Raw genomic sequence first — 21,114 nt, forward strand, 5'->3', positions numbered from 1 at the left:
GGATGTTGTGAGCGGACGGCTGTTTTGAACGTGTGGTGCGGCGGGGCTCGCATGGCGGCACAGACGGAGAACCCCGCGGTGCGTGTCGTGTCCGCCGTCCTCGTCCAGCCGGACTCGCCCGCGGTGCTGACCGGTGTGTGTGTGTTTTTGTTCAGGAGCGCCGGTGGCTCGGCCAGCTGTGCCGGGCCGTGGAGCAAAACCTCGCCCCGCTCCTCGACTCCCCCGCCGCCGTGGCGCCGTCCCTCGTCACGCAGGTGAAGCGGCTGCTGGCGGGGAGACTTCCGCTCAGTTCCAGGTGCACGTTTCTACATTTCAGCCTAGAGCTCTTACATGACAAATTACGATACATATTTGCGGTAGGGTGGTATTAACCTAGTAGGGTTGTAGGGTGGTAGTAACCTTGTAACTGTCCCTGTAACTACTGATTGTAAGTCGCTCTGGATAAGGGCGTCTGGTAAATGCTGTAAATGTCTGCTGACTGATGGGCCCAGCATGAATCACTGTGAATAAATGTAAAAGCGTTGTTACTGTCAGCAGTGTGAAGCTCTGTGTGTGTGTGTGTGTGCAGGTGTGTGAGTGTGTCCGAGCTCCTGTCCACACAGCGAACCGCCTGCTGCTGTAACCTCGCCTGGAGCACCAATCAGCACAGAGAATGGACCCGGGAGGCGGAGCAAGCGGCCCCCAAACACAGGGCCTTGCCGCGAACGGACCTGCTGCTGGTTGGCTGCCTGAGTGCCGGGCGGAGTTGCGATGAGCGCTGCTGGCAGGTGAAGGACGCCACTGGCAGCGTGCAGTGTGAGGTGCGGGAGTCAAATGACCACGTAGGAATACATCAAAGGTCAAAATGAGCCCTTTTCACCGGGCCTGCTTCCTTTCAGGTGCTGGAGCCCTCGCTTGACTGGCTCGACCAGCCAATGCTGTTTCCTGGCTGGAACTACATCCCCCACAATGCACCTGGGCAGCATCCCTCAGGATACCTGGAGCTCATTTGTTCTCCGGTGCCCGTGAACCCCAGTCCGGTGTCCTTTGACCCTGGTGGTCTGCTGAGTGAGGCTGTTGGGGTTAAAGATGCGGCCAGGCAGCTGAGAGAGAGGTGAGAGGGACAGACTCATGATGATCATGATGATGATGATGATGATGATGGTTTTGTGTAGCTCCTTTCATATTGTGATGCACCTCAAAATGCAAGAAGCAACAATAAAAGGAAGAAAAATTGAACACTGAAGCTTTAAGTGGTTTATAACTTACAAAATACCAGTGTGTAATAAAGAGTCTAATTACGAAATACATGAAACGACCATGGAAACGTGTTCCTGAATAGACTAATAATGACCCCTGAGTGTCACCTGATCTCTAATCTCTAACAACTAATACAGAACGCAGCACCACACCGCCCCTCTGCTACGCTCCCTCCACATCAGATCCAAAATACTGATGCTGGCCTACAAAGCCAGACATGGAGTAGCACCATCCTACCTCACAGCCCTTATTACACCTCGCACTGCACCTCGTATACTCCGAGCCTCCAGTACTGCTCGCCTGGTCCCTCCATCTCTGAAGGTAAAAGGAAGACGCTCATCTAGACTCTTCTCCGTCTTGGCCCCTCGGTGGTGGAATGAACTTCCAGCTCAGTCACTGAGCACCTTCACACGGCAGCTCAAGACCTTCCTCTTTAGAGAAGATTTAGATGAACTTGTAACCTTCTTCTGTATAGAAACTAGAACAGAGTGAATAAAAAGATTGTATTCATAGTTGGGGGTCCTGGTGAACCAGAACTGATCTCTTCATCCATGGTGACATGGAAGCACGTTGTAAGTCGCTCTGGATCATAAACGTAAATGGCATGAAGATGACCAGTCGTGAGCAGGTGACACCCCAGGAGCAGGCTTGAGGAACACTGGTCTAGTTGATGATAAATATCCTTCCTGTCTGCCTGCAGGCCTGTAGCCGCCGGCGTTCGGCTGTGTGTCAGCGGCGAGGTGTCTACGGTCTGCCCCCTGCTGGTGATTGGTGGAAGGAGCTTCTTCTGCTTCAGCCTGAGGGCCGGTGGCTGCAGCGTCCCTGTCCTGGTCACAGTGAGTAAAGCCCGATCTGGCCCTGACTCCGCCCTGTTCTCGTAGCATCTTTTAAAAACGTTTTTTTTTCTGCTATAGGAGCCAGTGTGTGTCAGGTGGAGGCCATGTGTGTGTGTCGGGCAGCGGGTGTGTGTGTCCGCGTTGCGACTCTGTTCTCTAAAGGGCTGGAAGGGACACAGGGTCCTGTCGGTCACTCCGCAGTCCCGCCTTGTCTCTGATGACCGACCAATCACGGTAGAGCAGGCCTCAGAATCTCCCTCACCGGGGACATCAGACCAACGGGCTGAGGGGGAGGAGACGGACGCTGACACACCTCCTGCTGTTGCCACAGTGAAGAGCAAACGCTCGAAAATAATCAGCTACAAGGTGAGTGGGCGGAGCAAAACGGAGCAAAATCGCCATGAAGCATTCATCTAAATATTCATCTGCCTCTGACAGGGCGTTATCACTGAGGTGACTGACGAAGAGGCGGGACTTTATGTGATCGATGGGAAAGTGGGGCTCTGCTTAGCCTATCAGCCCATGAGAAGGCGTGGCCTTCGTCTGGGGGCGGAGATAGAACTGCACAATGTCCACTTCCTGTTCCGCCCTTCACCACACAGCCTTCCCACAATGCTCTGTGCCTGTCTCCGCTCCAGTGTGCATGTGACTGCATTCAGTCGGCTGGGTTCAGAGGTCTCGGACCCTGAAAGGTCACATGGTGCCCTACCCCGTTTCCTGTTGGAAAAGAATCTGGGTGTGGCTGAGTACCTGTGGCTTCACCACTGCTGCACAGCCATCAGAGAAAGGTGTGTGTAAAGGGCTAACTTGTCGTATTTGATGTATATGAGGTGTGTATGTGTGTGTATAGGGGGTAATGTGTAGTATTTAATGTATATGAGGTGTGAGTGTATTTAGGGGTAACTTGTCGTATTTGATGTGTATGAGGTGTGTGTGTGTGTATAGGGGGTAATGTGTAGTATTTAATGTATATGAGGTGTGAGTGTATTTAGGGGTAACTTGTCGTATTTGATGTATATGAGGTGTGTATGTGTGTGTATAGGGGGTAATGTGTAGTATTTAATGTATATGAGGTGTGAGTGTATTTAGGGGTAACTTGTCGTATTTGATGTATATGAGGTGTGTGGGTGTATAGGGGGTAATGTGTAGTATTTGATGTATATGAGGTGTGTGGGTGTATAGGGGGTAACTTGTCGTATTTAATGTGTATGAGGTGTGTGTGTGTGTATAGGGGTTAATGTGTAGTATTTGATGTATATGAGGTGTGAGTGTAAATAGGGGGTAACGTGTCGTATATGAGGTGTGTATGTGTGTGTATATAGGGGGTAACGTGTAGTATTTGATGTATATGAGGTGTGTATAGGGGGTAACGTGTCGTATTTGATGTATATGAGGTGTGTGGGTGTGTGTATATAGGGGGTAACGTGTCGTATTTGATGTATATGAGGTGTGGGTATATAGGGGGTAACTTGTCGTATTTGATGTATATGAGGTGTGTGGCTGTATAGGGGGTAACGTGTCGTATTTGATGTATATGAGGTGTGTGTGTATAGGGGGTAACGTGTCGTATTGGATGTATATGAGGTGTGTGGGTGTATAGGGGGTAACGTGTCGTATTTTATGTATATGAGGTGTGTGGGTGTGTGTATATAGGGGGTAACGTGTCGTATTTGATGTATATGAGGTGTGGGTATATAGGGGGTAACTTGTCGTATTTGATGTATATGAGGTGTGTGGCTGTATAGGGGGTAACGTGTCGTATTTGATGTATATGAGGTGTGTATGTGTGTGTATATAGGGGGTAACGTGTCGTATTTGATGTATATGAGGTGTGTGGGTGTGTGTATATAGGGGGTAACGTGTCGTATTTGATGTATATGAGGTGTGGGTATATAGGGGGTAACTTGTCGTATTTGATGTATATGAGGTGTGGGTATATAGGGGGTAATGTGTCGTATTTGATGTATATGAGGTGTGTGGGTGTGTGTATATAGGGGGTAACTTGTCGTATTTGATGTATATGAGGTGTGGGTATATAGGGGGTAACGTGTCGTATTTGATGTATATGAGGTGTGTATGTGTGTGTATAGGGGGTAACTTGATGTATTTGATGTATATGAAGCGTGTGTGTGTCAGGTTGTGTCCTCGTTGGGTCCGGGTGAAGCGTGTGTTGGCGGTAGCAGCTCGCCTGCTGGAGAACGTGTGTGAGGAACAGAGACAGCAGAGCAGACAGATTTATAGAGAGATGATGCAGGAACCACACTTCTGTCCACTGAGCCAGGTAACGCACACACACACACACACACACACACACACACACAAACAAATGAATGATTAAATATAGTTGTGATCGTTAATGTGTGTGTGTGTGTGTCTTCAGTACTCTGTCTGCACTCCTCGCTGTGAGCTGCTCTCTGTGGCTCAGGCGTGTGATTGGCTGGAGCAGCAGTGCTGGTCCGTGCCTCTGGCGTCACTCCTCCCCGCCTCGGCGAGTCACATGACGGCAGCAGAGCTAAACCCCGCCCTCAGCTGGTCGTTTGAGCCGCGCTCCCTGCAGGGCCGGGACGTTCCCGCCGTTCTGATCGGGGTTCTGGAAGTCTGCTCCACCTCGGCCACCCTGCAACTCCGAGACCAGAGCGGCTGCATCGACTGCGTCGCCGTGGAAACCAGCAGTACCGGCGACCAGCGCGCTGCAGAGAACACGGCGTGGCTGGGTAACGGCCTTTCATTCACACACGTCTATGCAGGATTGTGTTTGGAGCTGTAACGTACACGCGCGTGTGTTACAGGGTGTTTGGTGTGTGTGCGCCGCTGTACTCTTGTGGTTGAGAGGTTTCTGAAGACCAACTTTCCATCTTGGAAGCACGTGAGCGAGGAGAAACACATCATAGACCGGCACTGCAGGTACACACACACACACACACACACACACACACACAGCCTGCCCTGCCCGCTCATGCCCGGTGTGCTCTCTCCCTCAGGGTGTACCTGCAGCTGAGGTTGGGTGAGGTGTGTGTTCTGAGTCCGTCGGCTGCGATGTGTCAGTTGATTGGGGGGCGGAGCACTGCGGCGGTGAGGGCGGAGGAAACCTCAGACGGAGGAACCTCATTGGATGAGTCGAGAAGGGGAGGGAAACACAGGCATGAGGAGGATGGGGCGGCACGGGACGCTAAGAAACCCAGGATGGAGGTTGGCCACGCCCACTTCCAGCCCCTCCATGCTGTGGGTGGAGCCACAGAGAAGGCAGAGCCATCTACATCCCCCAGTACCTGTGTCTCGTTGGCATTCTGTCTGCAGGCCAAACAGGGCGTGTCTTTCCGGAACCTTCACCTGTCAGCGGGCGGGTCACCAGGGCTGTCGCCAAGCTTTGTTGCCACGGCGACGCGTCTCGGAGGGCCACTCTGCTGGGAGAAGGACCCCAAAAATTCCCCGCTGGAGAGCAGAGAGGCGGACGCCGAGCGTCTGACAGTCAGTCAAACGAGAGGAAAACTAATATACACACAGAATTATTGATAATTGTGAAACGCATCCTAATATTGATCAGATGCGAACAAGGTCACATGACCAGCTGCATCTTTCATTGTGGAAGATAATAAAATAAATGAGGAGCTGTGGTGTAAAACCATCGAGTTCGCAGCACACAGAAAGTGATGGAGGTCTGAGGACCTTCTGACCTCCACCTCTTACCTGTCCACAGCTAGAGCTGCAGTTCATCAGCTCGTCCGTTCGATGGTTCCCGCTGCTTCAGCCTGGTTCTGTGTACAGACTCGTCGCCCTGCACTCTCAGGTTACACACACACACACACACACACACACACTGAGCCAACTGGCTGCTCACTCCATGTCTTGGTCTCCGTCAGGATGAGGGTGTGTTCAGGGTGTCCAGTGTGTGTGAGAAGGGGCTTCTCAGTAGCCCCTCCCTCTTGGTCCAGCCTCAGTGGCGTGTACACACACTAGCAGAGAAGGTGAGTTGTTTGTACGTACACACACACACACACACACACAGACACAGCCTTACCTGCTCTCTTCTTTCTCCTGTGTGTGTGTAGGTTCCTTCAGTCGTGAACCCAAAACTGTTGAGTGTGTCTGAGGTGCTACACTGCAGGTAACACAAACCCACACGTGCACTGCATGATGGGTACTTTCTTGATCCCTCCTCAGTCCATTGTCCAGTCCTGGGACTACAGCCTGATTTTTTTTACATTTTTATTCGTTTGTCACCTTCAGTTCTCCTGCAGACATCGTCTCCTTTTTTGGAGTGCTGTCGCAGCGAATCACACTCCCGGAGGAAAAAGGGAACCCTCCAGCCATCCAATCACTGACCAGGGATAAAGGCAAGCCCCTCCCACTCGAGGTGTGTGTGTTCTTTTCCTGTTTTAGGGCATAGATTAATAGTTGTGTGTCTCTGGAGTAATAGGTGTGTCTCTGGAGCGCAACCTCCAGCTGCGTCTGACGTTAGAAGATGCTGAAACTGCAGCTCACAGCCTGCAGGTTTACCTGGATCTGTCCCGCAGCCCCTACACGCCCGGCCTCGTCGCCGGGGCGACCGTGGCCCTGCACGCCTTCCAGCGCAGGGTCTCCAGGTGTCTGTCCGCCGCATGATACTTCATATTCACCACCATTCATCGTGCATGATGTTACGAGCGGGCAGAAATCCAGCAGGAGAGTAGGGATGGAGGAAGGAGTCATGAGCGTTAAATACTGATCAGATACTGATACTGATCAGTACTTTTCTGAGTGCATTAGTGCAATTTTGGACAATCAGCTTTCTGTCACAATGACAGAAGGGGTCGAGGAAGCTGTCAATCATGCCTATATAGGCCCCTCCCCTCATCTTCTGGGGAAATTATTACACACAGACGTGTGTGCATTACTGTTGGGCAAAGCTGTTAAAATGACGTATGTTGGTCAACAGCTGTTATTTGTTTGTTGTTGAAAAATTGAAAATCACAAATAAAGCATAAAAAAATATGCGACAACGAGAAAAAAAAAAATGACGTATGGTTTGTCTAACAGGGTGAAGAAGGTGTACTGTCGCTCCCTGCCCATCAGTTGCATTACAGTCACAGCTCTGGGCTCCAGGTGACCACATTTTGTTCTTCATCACTCCCCGCTATACGTTAAAGGTCCCCATCAGGAAATTCTTTCTGCTTTCATATCGCTCTTGTTGGTCCCTAATTTTGTGTCTGAAGTCTCTTGGTGCAGAATTACAGCCACGTTGATCCAGTCCCACAGTGAGATTTCCCAGGACACGCCCTTTCACCGTCTGTAGCTTTAAATGCTAATGAGGAGGAGAGCGGCCTATAGAAGTTGAGCGGGAAATGACATCATCAACACCATCCACCAACCACAATGTTTGGTACAGACAGGAAGTCGGGTCGGTAACCTTTCCCCCCTTATGACGTCATAAGGGGACAAATTCTAGATCCGACCGTCTGAGCTGCCGCTCTCTGAACGGTGAAGCAGAACGACCAAAACACTCTTTACACCGACCACCATTTCTAGCCACTGCAGGACCAGAGACAGGCTGGGGAATGATTTTAAATCATCTCACAAAGGCACATTTTTCATACTAGGGGACCTTTAACTCTCATTACAGAACAGACATGTATTTACAGAGGCATTATGGGAAATGATCAGAACTTTTATGGCTTCTCTCCTGTTTCCTGTGTCTATTCCAGCTTGACCAGGTCCTGCCTACCACCTCCCATGATGCTCCTCTGTGAGTGGGTGGGGCCGGATGTGGGACAGCAGTGTATTGCAGCTGTGGTCAAAGTTCACGTGGTTTGTGTTCTGCACCTGATGCTTCAGTGGACCTGCTCTCTGTGTGGGAGTGTCTGCAGACAGGTGTGTGTCTGAGCGAGAGAAAGAACTGTCAATCATACCCACAGGCTCCTCCCCTTTTAAAACTGGGTGGGTAGTTAGCTCCTGCTCTCCAACATGCAGCAGCTACGTCTTGTTCCTTTCTGTAAATTCTGAAGAGAGACATGCTGTGATATCAGTGAACATGACCCAAATGACCCAGTAGTGTGTTGTCCTCTTCATTTACATTTACAACATTTATCCAGAGCGACTTACAATCAGTAGTTACAGACCCAAGACGCTTGGACTGTCCCCCCTGGAGACTCTCAGGGTTAAGTGTCTTGGGTCTTCTGGTTCACAGGCGAGTATGTTACCCACTAGGCTACTACCACCCTCTTCCCACATTCGTTCGACCTCTGACCTTTCCTCCTCTTTTTGTGTAGGATCGCTGTGGCAGGACTCAACCCCCCTGTGAATCCACCAGCGGCGTTTTCCGGGCGGAGGCCAAGTGCGTGGATCTACACAATATCGTAGTATGAAAGCGCCGCGGTGCCGGGCTAACGTCTGCCCGCCATGTGTGTGTTAGGGTGGCAGTGGAGGATGGTACCGGAGAGGCTCATGTCTTCTTCTCCTCGGAGACGGTTGCTCAACTGCTCCTGCTGGACGCTGCTGAGTGGGAGGGGCTTCAGAGGCAGGTGAAGGTCAAGGGTTACATACGCTTGTACGCCAGGGGGCGGAGCATGGTGAGTTTAATCTGTATAATCAATAGTCAACAACAATGTAAACGAGACTCCTCTGAGCCGATTGTGTGTGTGTGTGTGTGTGTGTGTGTGTGTGTGTGTGTGTGTAGGTGTCCGATGAGGACTTGGACGATCCTCTCCTGCAGTTCCTGTGTTTGTTGTGTTCTAGCATTTCTGTCTGTCGACCGATCACACTTACCTGCCAACTTCGTTCACACAGGCTAGGTAAACACACACACACACACACACACACACACACACACTGCCTTTCAACCTTTTGTATTTTGCGTTGCAGAGACCCAGATGAAGAGGTGGAGTCGAGGAGATCGAGATTTTATCACCAAAACTCCGTCCCCTCTACAGCTCACTTGTTCCCACATCAGAGAGCACTGATACACACACACACACACACACACACACACACATCATCTGCAGCCCACACACATGTGTATGAGAGATGTGATCCTGGGATTTCTACTCTGATCATTTTTTCCTGTTGGACACGTTCTACACTCGATGCAATTCACTTCATGCATTTTATTTTTTCATATTTATCTCATGCATTTTCATATACAACTACATAATTGATTTTTTAAAATGTTCTGCTGTTTTCTTTTTTTATAACAAATAAACGTATATTTCCTAACATATGTTGAAGCCCTTTTTAAGCCCTGATTCATGACTACATCCTTTCATGCGTTTAGAGGGTCACAAAGACCAGTGTCATTGACTGCTTCTCATTGGCAGTGCAGGTGGGAGGGGCTTTCAGTGCAGCACCATGTCAAAGAGAAGTGGGGCGGTCCCACAGACGGTAGAGGACGTGTGGACCGACTGGACGTGTGGACTGTGTGTAGTAAGTGATCTGGACCTCTCGTTTTAACGTGTCTGTGTAAATGTTTAGTTGAGGTTTGTGATGGTTATAGTAGTAGGAACCTGAAAGTACTAGTATTCCTGCAGTATTGGTAGTATTAGTAATATTAGTATTATAGGTGGTCAAGGTTTTTGTGCATTACAGTAGAAGTTATTATATTGTAATGATACAGCAGACTTGGTGTGACCGATGCAAGTGGATTCTTTCATGGGTTTTATTAGGTGTCTCCAATCTTCAAACTTGTTGGTCCACCAAGAACCCATGAAGGAAACCACTTGCGTCTGTACGTGCTTGAAAGGGAGTTTGTAACAATTACACATGGGATGTATTAATGACTGAGTGGCGAACGTGATTACTGCAGTAGTAGTGTGAGTTGTTGGTGGACATGGGGTAGTGGTTATTAATGGTTGCAGTGATGGACAGTCCTGACCTGCTAGGCCTCCGCTTTACCAATAAGTAGTTATTGTAGTGAGTATAGTAGTAGTACAGTCCCTGACAAAAGTCTTGTCGCTTATCTATTTTATAGAACCACCTGCTATTAACCTGGTTTTTAATTCATCAGTTGGTGTTAGAATTAGCTCATGTGCTTAAACTCTACAAATGATGTTTAATGCATTGAAATGAATTAGTTTCACTGAAAGGTCAAATTTTGAGTAGACAGAAGTTTTGTTGCCTATACAGAAGTTGAACAAATGTAGCGAAAATACAAAAATATGTCAGCAAATTAAGTCGTGAGGCTGTGAGATCCAAATGTAATATCTTGTATGACTTCCATGAGCTTGAAGGACCGCATCCATGTGGTTTGGCAAGGATTCAAACTATTTATTGCTGAAGTCATCAGGAACAGCAAATAAATCAGTCTTGCAGGCCTCCCAGAGTTCCTCAGTATTATTTGGTTTCATCTTCCACGCTTCCTCTTTCATCCTACTCCACACATGCTCAATGATGTTCATGTCTGGTGACTGGGCTGGCCAATCCTGGAGCATCTTGATCATCTTCGCCTTGAGGAATTTTGATGTGGAGATGGAAGTATGTGATGGAGCACCATCCTGCTGCAGAATTTGGCCACTTTTATGGTTCGGAATATAAAAAGGTAGCTAAGATTTCTTGGCATGTTGCCTTCCACCCTGCAGATCTCTCACACACCCCCATACCGGATGGAACCCCAGACCATGATTTTTCCACCACCAACCTTCACTGTTTTCTGGGGGAATCTCGGACCCATGTGGGCTCCAGTAGGTCTCCTGCAATATTTGAAGATTCATCTGAAAAATCCTCCTTCTGCCACGTTTCCAGCGTTCATCCTTTTAGCAGGCTGTGGGCTCTGGCAAATGCCACACAGTTTTTCAATGGTCTTTTGTTTATGGAGGACATTTCGAGATAGAATCCGACAAACCGTTCTGGTTGACACATGGACTTCAGGTGACCGGGTCTCGTGGAGCTCTGCTGCAGTGGGAAATGGGCCTTGGATTTTCGAGCCAACAAATGGTCCTCTCGAGCAGTTGTCTGCAGGTCTGCCTGACCTGGACTTGTCCAAAACGTCTCCAGTCTCTTCAGATCTTTTTTTTTTTTTATCCTCTGTAATTGACGCTGAGACACATTGAAGGTCTTCAGCTTCTTGATAATCAACACTTTAGTCTCACAGTGAATGTGAGGCATGTTTGCAGAGGTCTAGTTGCAGTTGATGTGAAGGTCTAGTGTACTGATGTTCTTTTTATACACACCTGAGACATAATTGATCCATTATTAGTCACAGGTGAAGCTCATATGACAAGGCGACAACACTTATGTCTTTGCAAAAATTGACCAAGCTTTGAATATTAGAATACTTTTTGACAGTTTTGTAGTTAATGTAGTGATTAGTACAGGTTGGTGGGGTTATGGCGGTCGTGGTTACAGTGGTAGTTATTGTAGTGATTAGTACAGGTTGGTGGGGTTATGGCGGTCGTGGTTACAGTGGTAGTTATTGTAGTGATTAGTACAGGTTGGCGGGGTTATGGCGGTCATGGTTACAGTGGTAGTTATTGTAGTGCAGGTAGTGATTAGTACAGGTTGGTGGGGTTATGGCGGTCGTGGTTACAGTGGTAGTTATTGTAGTGATTAGTACAGGTTGGTGGGGTTATGGCGGTCGTGGTTACAGTGGTAGTTATTGTAGTGATTAGTACAGGTTGGTGGGGTTATGGAGGTCGTGGTTACAGTGGTAGTTATTGTAGTGATTAGTACAGGTTGGCGGGGTTATGGCGGTCATGGTTACAGTGGTAGTTATTGTAGTGCAGGTAGTGATTAGTACAGGTTGGTGGGGTTATGGCGGTCGTGGTTACAGTGGTAGTTATTGTAGTGATTAGTACAGGTTGGTGGGGTTATGGAGGTTGTGGTTACAGTGGTAGTTAATGTAGTGATTAGTACAGGTTGGTGGGGTTATGGCGGTCGTGGTTACAGTGGTAGTTATTGTAGTGATTAGTACAGGTTGGTGGGATTATGGCGGTCGTGGTTACAGTGGTAGTTATTGTAGTGATTAGTACAGGTTGGCGGGGTTATGGAGGTTGTGGTTACAGTGGTAGTTAATGTAGTGATTAGTACAGGTTGGTGGGGTTATGGCGGTCGTGGTTACAGTGGTAGTTAATGTAGTGATTAGTACAGGTTGGTGGGGTTATGGCGGTCGTGGTTACAGTGGTAGTTATTGTAGTGATTAGTACAGGTTGGCAGGGTTATGGAGGTTGTGGTTACAGTGGTAGTTAATGTAGTGATTAGTACAGGTTGGTGGGGTCATGGCGGTCGTGGTTACAGTGGTAGTTATTGTAGTGATTAGTACAGGTTGGTGGGATTATGGCGGTCGTGGTTACAGTGGTAGTTATTGTAGTGATTAGTACAGGTTGGCAGGGTTATGGAGGTTGTGGTTACAGTGGTAGTTATTGTAGTGATTAGTACAGGTTGGTGGGGTTATGGAGGTTGTGGTTACAGTGGTAGTTATTGTAGTGATTAGTACAGGTTGGTGGGGTTATGGCGGTCGTGGTTACAGTGGTAGTTATTGTAGTGATTAGTACAGGTTGGTGGGGTTATGGCGGTCGTGGTTACAGTGGTAGTTATTGTAGTGATTAGTACAGGTTGGTGGGATTATGGCGGTCGTGGTTACAGTGGTAGTTATTGTAGTGATTAGTACAGGTTGGTGGGGTTATGGAGGTCGTGGTTACAGTGGTAGTTATTGTAGTGATTAGTACAGGTTGGTGGGATTATGGCGGTCGTGGTTACAGTGGTAGTTATTGTAGTGATTAGTACAGGTTGGCGGGGTTATGTGTAGTGTAGTGATTGTCACATGTGATACACAGCAGCACAGCACACGGTGCACACAGTGAAATTTGTCCTCTGTATTTAACCATCACCCTGAGTGAGCAGTGGGCAGCCATGAAAGGCACTCAGGAAGCAGTGTGTGGGGACGGTGCTTTGCTCAGTGGCACCTTGGCAGGCGGTCATGGTTAATATTGTATTTTAGAAGAGCATCAGGCACATAGTGTTGCAGAATTGTAGTTGTCGACCCTGATGTTCTGTAAGTGGTCTGAATGAAGCCCGCAGAACTCCTGCTCCAGGGGTGGGTGTGATTGTCGTGCTGTTAACGCGGCGTAGTAGCTGCGCGTTGCAGCTGGATGTCAGGGACCGGGCTCGAGCCCCTGAGCTGGACGCGCTGTTTGACTTGGCTAACTTCATTAACAGCACAGCAAACAGTGCAGCAGCCAATCAGCATCCAGCGCCACTCAGATCAGCCAATCAGATTGCGGCACGGATGAAACCTATAAGTGCACAATCAATAACTTGTAGTTTACACACACACACACACACAGACGCACACACAGTTGTGCTCTGTAGTGTATGTGAGGTTGTTCGTTAGAGGAGTGGGAGGAGCTGTGTGTGTGTTATCTTGTTTTCTGGTGAGGACTGATACAGAGGGAGGAGATTGTATAGTAACAACAGACCAGAATGTCATCATGTGTATGACGCACACACACACACACACACACACACACACACTGTCACTGCCTGCTAAGGGTCTGCATGGTGGCATCCACTCCACTGACTCTCCACACTCGACTCTACAGAACCTGGACGTGCTGTCACCATGGAGACCACACAGTCCTTCAGAGTAAGTGATCATGTGACCCAGGTTAGTTGTAAATTGTGTAAATTGACCTGAATGAGGAATGCAGCTGCCCAGACCTCAGGGCCAAAGGTCATTAAAGAGCCAACAGGAACTCTGCATTCAAATTCAGTTTCACTTCATTTCGAAAGGAAGACATGCTTCTGTTCCAGTATGGTGGCAAGGTGACGTTTCCACCTGCAGGGGTGTACTGGTTCACCGGTTCCCCACTTAACGTTCAGAATATGAAAGTCCATATCTTCATTTAGGCCTTCGAGCTGAGATTAATATCTGGTTCTGGGGAACCCGCCTTGTACCAGACTTGGGGTATAAACTAAGATGAAAAGGTTTAAAGTTAAACTGGTATCAATGATTTCATCTTTGCCTCCCAGAAGGGAAGGGGCGGGGCACAGGCTGAAGAGGGTGTAGAGGAAGGGGGAGGTACAAGGCACCGAACCAAGGCTGTGGAACTGAAGCTCCTCCAATTAGATTCGGAGGATGAAGTTGGGGCGGAGTCTAGCAGCAGGAGCTCAGCTCTGATGCTACAGCAACCACTGAAATACAAGAAGATGGTGATTTACCTCACACTCACAGGGCTCCTGATATTTACTACAGGTAACATACACACACCCACTCACACGCATTCACACACCCACTCACACTCACACTCACAGGGCTCCTGATATTTACTACAGGTAACATACACACACCCACTCACACGCATTCACACACCCACTCACACTCACAGGGCTCCAGATATTTACTACAGGTAATGTACACACACCCACTCACACTCACAGGGCTCCTGATATTTACTACAGGTAACATACACACACCCACTCACACGCATTCACACACCCACTCACACTCACACTCACAGGGCTCCTGATATTTACTACAGGTAACATACACACACCCACTCACACGCATTCACACACCCACTCACACTCACAGGGCTCCTGATATTTACTACAGGTAACATACACACACCCACTCACACGCATTCACACACCCACTCACACTCACAGGGCTCCAGATATTTACTACAGGTAACGTACACACACCCACTCACACGCATTCACACACCCACTCACACTCACAGGGCTCCTGATATTTACTACAGGTAACATACACACACCCACTCACACGCATTCACACACCCACTCACACTCACACTCACAGGGCTCCTGATATTTACTACAGGTAACATACACACACCCACTCACACGCATTCACACACCCACTCACACTCACAGGGCTCCAGATATTTACTACAGGTAATGTACACACACCCACTCACACTCACAGGGCTCCTGATATTTACTACAGGTAACATACACACACCCCACTCACACGCATTCACACACCCACTCACACTCACACTCACAGGGCTCCTGATATTTACTACAGGTAACATACACACACCCACTCACACGCATTCACACACCCACTCACACTCACAGGGCTCCTGATATTTACTACAGGTAACATACACACACCCACTCACACGCATTCACACACCCACTCACACTCACAGGGCTCCAGATATTTACTACAGGTAACGTACACACACCCACTCACACGCATTCACACACCCACTCACACTCACAGGGCTCCTGATATTTACTACAGGTAACATACACACACCCACTCACACGCATTCACACACCCACTCACACTCACAGGGCTCCTGATATTTACTACAGGTAACATACACACACCCACTCACACGCATTCACACACCCACTCACACTCACACTCACAGGGCTCCTGATATTTACTACAGGTAACATACACACACCCACTCACACGCATTCACACACCCACTCACACTCACAGGGCTCCAGATATTTACTACAGGTAACGTACACACACCCACTCACACTCACAGGGCTCCTGATATTTACTACAGGTAACATACACACACCCACTCACACGCATTCACACACCCACTCACACTCACAGGGCTCCAGATATTTACTACAGGTAACGTACACACACCCACTCACACTCACAGGGCTCCTGATATTTACTACAGGTAACATACACACACCCACTCACACGCATTCACACACCCACTCACACTCACACTCACAGGGCTCCTGATATTTACTACAGGTAACATACACACACCCACTCACACGCATTCACACACCCACTCACACTCACAGGGCTCCTGATATTTACTACAGGTAACATACACACACCCACTCACGCATTCACACACCCACTCACACTCACAGGGCTCCTGATATTTACTACAGGTAACATACACACACCCACTCACACGCATTCACACACCCACTCACACTCACAGGGCTCCTGATATTTACTACAGGTAACATACACACACCCACTCACACGCATTCACACACCCACTCACACTCACACTCACAGGGCTCCTGATATTTACTACAGGTAACATACACACACCCACTCACACGCATTCACACACCCACTCACACTCACAGGGCTCCAGATATTTACTACAGGTAACATACACACACCCACTCACACGCATTCACACACCCACTCACACTCACAGGGCTCCAGATATTTACTACAGGTAACATACACACACCCACTCACACGCATTCACACACCCACTCACACTCACAGGGCTCCAGATATTTACTACAGGTAACATACACACACCCACTCACACGCATTCACACACCCACTCACACTCACAGGGCTCCAGATATTTACTACAGGTAACATACACACACCCACTCACACGCATTCACACACCCACTCACACTCACAGGGCTCCAGATATTTACTACAGGTAACATACACACACCTACTCACACGCATTCATACACCCACTCACACTCACAGGGCTCCAGATATTTACTACAGGTAACATACACACACCCACTCACACGCATTCACACACCCACTCACACTCACAGGGCTCCAGATATTTACTACAGGTAACGTACACACACCCACTCACACGCATTCACACACCCACTCACACTCACAGGGCTCCAGATATTTACTACAGGTAACATACACACACCCACTCACACGCATTCACACACCCACTCACACTCACAGGGCTCCAGATATTTACTACAGGTAACGTACACACACCCACTCACACGCATTCACACACCCACTCACACTCACAGGGCTCCAGATATTTACTACAGGTAACATACACACACCCACTCACACGCATTCACACACCCACTCACACTCACAGGGCTCCTGATATTTACTACAGGTAACAGACAGGATTGGCAGTATTAGCGTTTGTCTAACTCTGTCCCAGCGTTCCTTCTGGGATATGTGGCGTTCCGGAACTCTTGCCACTCCTGTGGGGACGATGGGGACTTGGTGCCAGTGGAGGATCCAGCCGTAGCAGATCAGTCTGACCGTGGCCTGCTGTACATGGGAGAACTGAGACACATGCTGAAGAAGTACCTGAGAGAGGAGATGCTGGAGACAACCATCAGGTATACACACACACATACACAGTGACAGGTAAAGGCCTTTATAAAGCGCAATGGAGCAGTTCTGACTCAGACCAGCAGATGGCGCTGGTTGTGTGTGGTGTGTGTGTGTGAGTGAGTGAGTGTGTCCTCCTGACTTCTCTTCCCGGGGTGTTTTTGCTCAGGCGAGTTAGCAGGACGACCCACCCAGCCGGGTCCTCAGAGTGCAACGCTCTGGCCAGAGAAGTCCTGCAGCGCTTCCAGCAGCTGCGCATGGACCACACCTGGACCGACTCGCACTACGCCACGCTGCAGTTCCCCTCCAGGTGAGTGAGTGAGTGTGTGTGTATGTATTTTAAGTGTGTGTGTTACCTGTGTCCCCTGAAGTTCACAGAGGAACACTCTCTGGTTGGTGGACTCTGAGGGGGCGGAGCTTGAGGAAATTCAACTCTCTGCTGAAGACTATTGCGCTTACAGTGCCACTGGCGTTGCCACGGTAACAGCCAGATATAATAACATCGTATAATGACATCGCTGAATGGCCAGAAGTGTAAGTCACCGTGTGTGTGACCGCAGGGTGGCCTGGTGTACGTGAACTACGCACGGGCCGAGGATTTCCGGCACCTCCACTCCCTCGGTGTGTCGCTGGAGGGTGCCATCGCCATGGCGAGGGTCGGAGGGGGCGTGAGTTTTGCTGAGAAGGTGTGGTTGGCGCAGCAGGCGGGCATGGTGGGCGTGTTGATCTACCCGGACCCCGCCGATGTGCCTCAGGACCCCCGCCGCCTCGGCCTGCACAGTGGCGCCGCCATCTCTGATCACGTGAGTGCAGCTCAGGCCGATGAGGCTGGTGTTGCCGTGGTTACTGCATATGGAGCCACATGTTGTCGCTTGTCCTCTGGCCCGTCGCAGGTACACCTGGGGTCAGGTGACCCCTTCACCCCCGGGTTCCCCTCCTTCAACCACACCCAGTTCCCGCCAGTGCAGTCTTCCGGCCTGCCGCTCATCCCAGCGCAGCCAATCAGTGCCAACGTCGCCTCAAAGCTGTTGAGGTGCAGTTGACTCCGCCCACAGGTTCTGATTGGTTGCAAAACCCGCAGGAAGATGAGAGTTCTGTTTTTTTTGTCTGTCTGCCTGCTTGTCCGTCTCAGTCAGCTGGAGGGTCCAGTGTGTCCGCGGGGCTGGCAGGGCCGTCTGCCGTACGTCCGCTGTGTCCTGGGCCCCGCCTTCAGCGGGGTCGGGGGGCGAAGGGTGAAAATGGGCGTGTTCAACAGCATGACGCCTGTCCTGCTCAACAACGTCTTCGCCTCCATCGAGGGAAAGGTGGAGCCAGGCGAGTTAAAAGGACACAGTGGACACCAAATTTTCTGGAAATGTATTTTTGATGTGTGTGTGTGTGTCTCAGATCATTATGTGATTATGGGAGCCCAGAGGGACTCCTGGGGACCAGGGGCAGTGAAGTCTGGAGTGGGGACTGCCATCCTGCTGGAGCTCGCCCGAACCTTCAGCACAATGCTGCAGAATGGTGTGTGGTGTGGTGTGGTGTGGTGTGGTGTGTGTGTGCGCGCTTTTTCCTGTACATGTGACTGAATGAATGTGAATCTCTGCAGGGTTCTCTCCCCGCCGCAGTCTCCTGTTCGTCAGTTGGGACGCAGGGGACTTCGGGAACGTTGGCGCCACCGAGTGGCTGGAGGTCGGAACTGCAGCTTCATCCACTCTTGTTTCGTTAACGATCACGTGACTGGCTGCTTTCTGCGTCCCTCGTTTCCAGGGTTACCTGTCCATGCTGCACCTGAAAGCTGTGGCCTACTTCAGCCTAGACCAGGCCATTATGGGTAATTCCCTCTCCACCAATCACACAAGGTTTTGTATTTAAAGATTTTTACGTGTGTGTGTGTTTTCAGGAGATGATAATCTGTCTGTCTACACAAGCCCTGTTTTAGCAGAACTGATAGAAGGAGCCATAAAACAGGTGTGTGTGTGTGTGTGTGAGAGAGAGAGAGCGAGAGAGAGAGAGAGAGACATTCAGGACACACACGGTGCAATTGGCATATATTTTAATATTGTTTTTGTGTCAGGTGGAACACCCAAAGCACCCTGGTCAGTCCATCCTGTCCCATCTGGAGAATGTGGGTGGAGGCTGGAGGGACGGCATGTGAGAATTTTTACTCCACTTGTGTGTGTTTGTGTGTTGAGCACCGTCCATGCGTCCTTTGTTGATTGTGGTGATGTCCTCAGCGTAAAGCCGCTGTACCTGAACAGCGGGGCGTATAGCTTTACTGCGTTTGGAGGCGTTCCTGCCATGGAGCTGCGCTTTAATGAGGTGAGGTGCACACACACACACACACACACACACACACACACACACACACACTCGCACACTCGCTTGCTGCGTCAGTGTAAGGAACTGTAAATAGGTGTGTGTGTGTGTTTTCTGTGTGTGAGGACGTGCGGCCGTACCCGTTTGTGAACACGCAGTGGGACAGCGCGGAGCGTCTGCAGGAGCGCGTCCAGGGTCGCCTGGGCTCTGTGGGCGTGGCCGTCGGGGAGCTGGTGGGACTCATGGTGCTCCGCCTCTCGCACGATCACATCCTGCCGCTGGATGCCGCCTGTTACAGTAACGCAGCCCTGCACTTCAGTTCCCAGCTGAACCAGCACTCTACCGAGCTGCAGGTAACACACACACACACACACACACACACACGTCTTCAGGTGGACCATCTCCCTCCTTCTCACCCTCTGTAGTCACGGGGCCTCTCTCCTGATTGGGTGTTCAGCGCCCGGGGCGACTACAGCAGAGCGGCCAACACACTGAAGGAGGCCATTCAGAACAGCGACGTCCAGGATGAGCGAATGACCCGTCTGTACAACACACGCATGATGAGGGTAACACACACTCACACACACACACTCAAAACAAGTACTCACACACACACACACACTCAAAACAAGTACTTACACTCTCTCTCTCACACACACACACACACACACTCAAAACAAGTACTCACACACACACACACACACACACACACTCAAAACAAGTACACACACACACACTCAAAACAAGTACTCACACACACACACACACACACACACACACACTCAAAACAAGTGCACACACAAAACAAGTGCACACACACACACACACACACACACACACACACCAAAACAAGTACTCACACACACACACACACACTCAAAACAAGTCCATACACACACACAAACTTTACCGCACGTACGTGTCTGTGTGCAGGTCGAATACTACTTCCTGTCCCAGTACGTGTCAGCCGTGGAGACTCCCTTCCGGCACGTCCTCCACGGGCGTGGCGAACACACACTGAGCGCGCTCACCGAGCACCTGGCGATGCTGCGGTCGCACCCCGTGCAGTTCGACGAGACTCGTTTCCGGCGGCAACTGGCCCTGTTCACCTGGACGCTGCAGGGGGCCGCCAACGCCCTGAGTGGGGACGTCTGGAACATTGACAGCTCCTTCTAGAATGTCCTCCTGGACAGGAACCGTGAGGACAGTGTTGTTTCTGGCGTAATCGGGAACTAATTAACGAACGTGATTTGCTCTGATTTTCTTTTTTTCTATTGCGAAGCGATAAATGATTTTGTTACCAATGTAAACGGTAATTATCGGGGGCAGAGACTCCCATAATTATGACAGTCATACTGTCGTTCAATCACGAAGCAGCATCTGCTATCTATCAGAGTTGTTTGAATCTCCTGTATTGAAACCTGTTCGACAATAAAGTGTTTCATTCTGGTTCGAAAGATTAACTGTTAACGTCACCATATCTGACCAGATTAACACAGAACACAATTCATATTATTCATAAAACCTTCTGTTTCTGTAAGATGATGGTCACTGTTGCGTACAGTTATAGTTATATATTTATAGTGGCTAGCGGTAAGGAATGAGGCTGTAACATAAGAAAAAGTGATGCACTGTCATTACTTTCCACGCTGTAGGCAAGTGGGTGTTTTCGCTAGTTTCACATGCTAGCATCACAGTGCTTTTTTCATAAAGCACAAAAACCCAGATCTTAACCACAAA

General features: G+C 49.6%; 2 protein-coding genes across 6 annotated transcripts; both read left to right on the forward strand.

Moving 5' to 3' along the window:
• Positions 1-4: 4 nt before the first annotated feature.
• On the forward strand, positions 5-9,263 carry ctc1 (CTS telomere maintenance complex component 1). Of its 3 annotated transcripts, XM_028979716.1 has the most exons (23): positions 5-78; positions 156-295; positions 569-800; positions 879-1,093; positions 1,940-2,075; positions 2,154-2,441; positions 2,514-2,863; positions 4,212-4,356; positions 4,456-4,789; positions 4,865-4,979; positions 5,057-5,264; positions 5,373-5,543; positions 5,773-5,862; positions 5,936-6,040; positions 6,125-6,180; positions 6,303-6,409; positions 6,493-6,658; positions 7,092-7,157; positions 7,757-7,922; positions 8,321-8,385; positions 8,464-8,620; positions 8,728-8,842; positions 8,913-9,263. In XM_028979716.1, exons 1-23 carry the CDS (start codon positions 52-54, stop codon positions 9,008-9,010), a joined length of 3,552 nt encoding a protein of 1,183 aa, XP_028835549.1. In that variant the 5' UTR covers positions 5-51; the 3' UTR covers positions 9,011-9,263. The 3 variants fall into 3 exon arrangements, with proteins under 3 accessions (XP_028835549.1, XP_028835529.1, XP_028835538.1); XM_028979696.1 differs by having other exon boundaries at positions 5,057-5,543; XM_028979705.1 differs by having other exon boundaries at positions 569-767; positions 5,057-5,543.
• An 11-nt stretch (positions 9,264-9,274) lies between these two features.
• On the forward strand, positions 9,275-20,833 carry tfr2 (transferrin receptor 2). Of its 3 annotated transcripts, XM_028979895.1 has the most exons (18): positions 9,275-9,470; positions 13,580-13,623; positions 14,010-14,232; positions 16,898-17,081; positions 17,243-17,383; positions 17,445-17,553; positions 17,634-17,876; positions 17,967-18,106; positions 18,206-18,387; positions 18,460-18,579; positions 18,665-18,747; positions 18,826-18,889; positions 18,959-19,026; positions 19,133-19,209; positions 19,293-19,377; positions 19,500-19,727; positions 19,800-19,940; positions 20,308-20,833. In XM_028979895.1, the coding sequence occupies exons 1-18, from the start codon at positions 9,296-9,298 to the stop codon at positions 20,548-20,550; spliced, it is 2,550 nt and encodes an 849-aa protein (XP_028835728.1). In that variant the 5' UTR covers positions 9,275-9,295; the 3' UTR covers positions 20,551-20,833. The 3 variants fall into 3 exon arrangements, with proteins under 3 accessions (XP_028835728.1, XP_028835748.1, XP_028835738.1); XM_028979905.1 differs by lacking the exon at positions 9,275-9,470 and having other exon boundaries at positions 13,233-13,623; XM_028979915.1 differs by lacking the exons at positions 19,800-19,940; positions 20,308-20,833 and having other exon boundaries at positions 19,472-19,607.
• Positions 20,834-21,114: the final 281 nt, after the last annotated feature.

Source organism: Denticeps clupeoides, chromosome 1 (assembly GCF_900700375.1).
Source record: "Denticeps clupeoides chromosome 1, fDenClu1.1, whole genome shotgun sequence".
Taxonomy (NCBI): Eukaryota; Metazoa; Chordata; class Actinopteri; order Clupeiformes; family Denticipitidae; genus Denticeps; species Denticeps clupeoides.

Excerpts from the sequence above, each read along its gene's own strand:
- ctc1 (XM_028979696.1), top strand. The coding sequence starts at position 52 with ATGGCGGCACAGACGGAGAACCCCGCG. Across the intron at positions 296-568 it reads AGACTTCCGCTCAGTTCCAG|GTGTGTGAGTGTGTCCGAGC; the intron begins GTGCACGTTTCT and ends GTGTGTGTGCAG. Across the intron at positions 6,181-6,302 it reads TCTGAGGTGCTACACTGCAG|TTCTCCTGCAGACATCGTCT; the intron begins GTAACACAAACC and ends TGTCACCTTCAG.
- tfr2 (XM_028979895.1), top strand. The coding sequence starts at position 9,296 with ATGACTACATCCTTTCATGCGTTTAGAGGGTCACAAAGACCAGTGTCA. Across the intron at positions 17,082-17,242 it reads ATGCTGGAGACAACCATCAG|GCGAGTTAGCAGGACGACCC; the intron begins GTATACACACAC and ends GTTTTTGCTCAG. Across the intron at positions 17,877-17,966 it reads GCGCCGCCATCTCTGATCAC|GTACACCTGGGGTCAGGTGA; the intron begins GTGAGTGCAGCT and ends GGCCCGTCGCAG.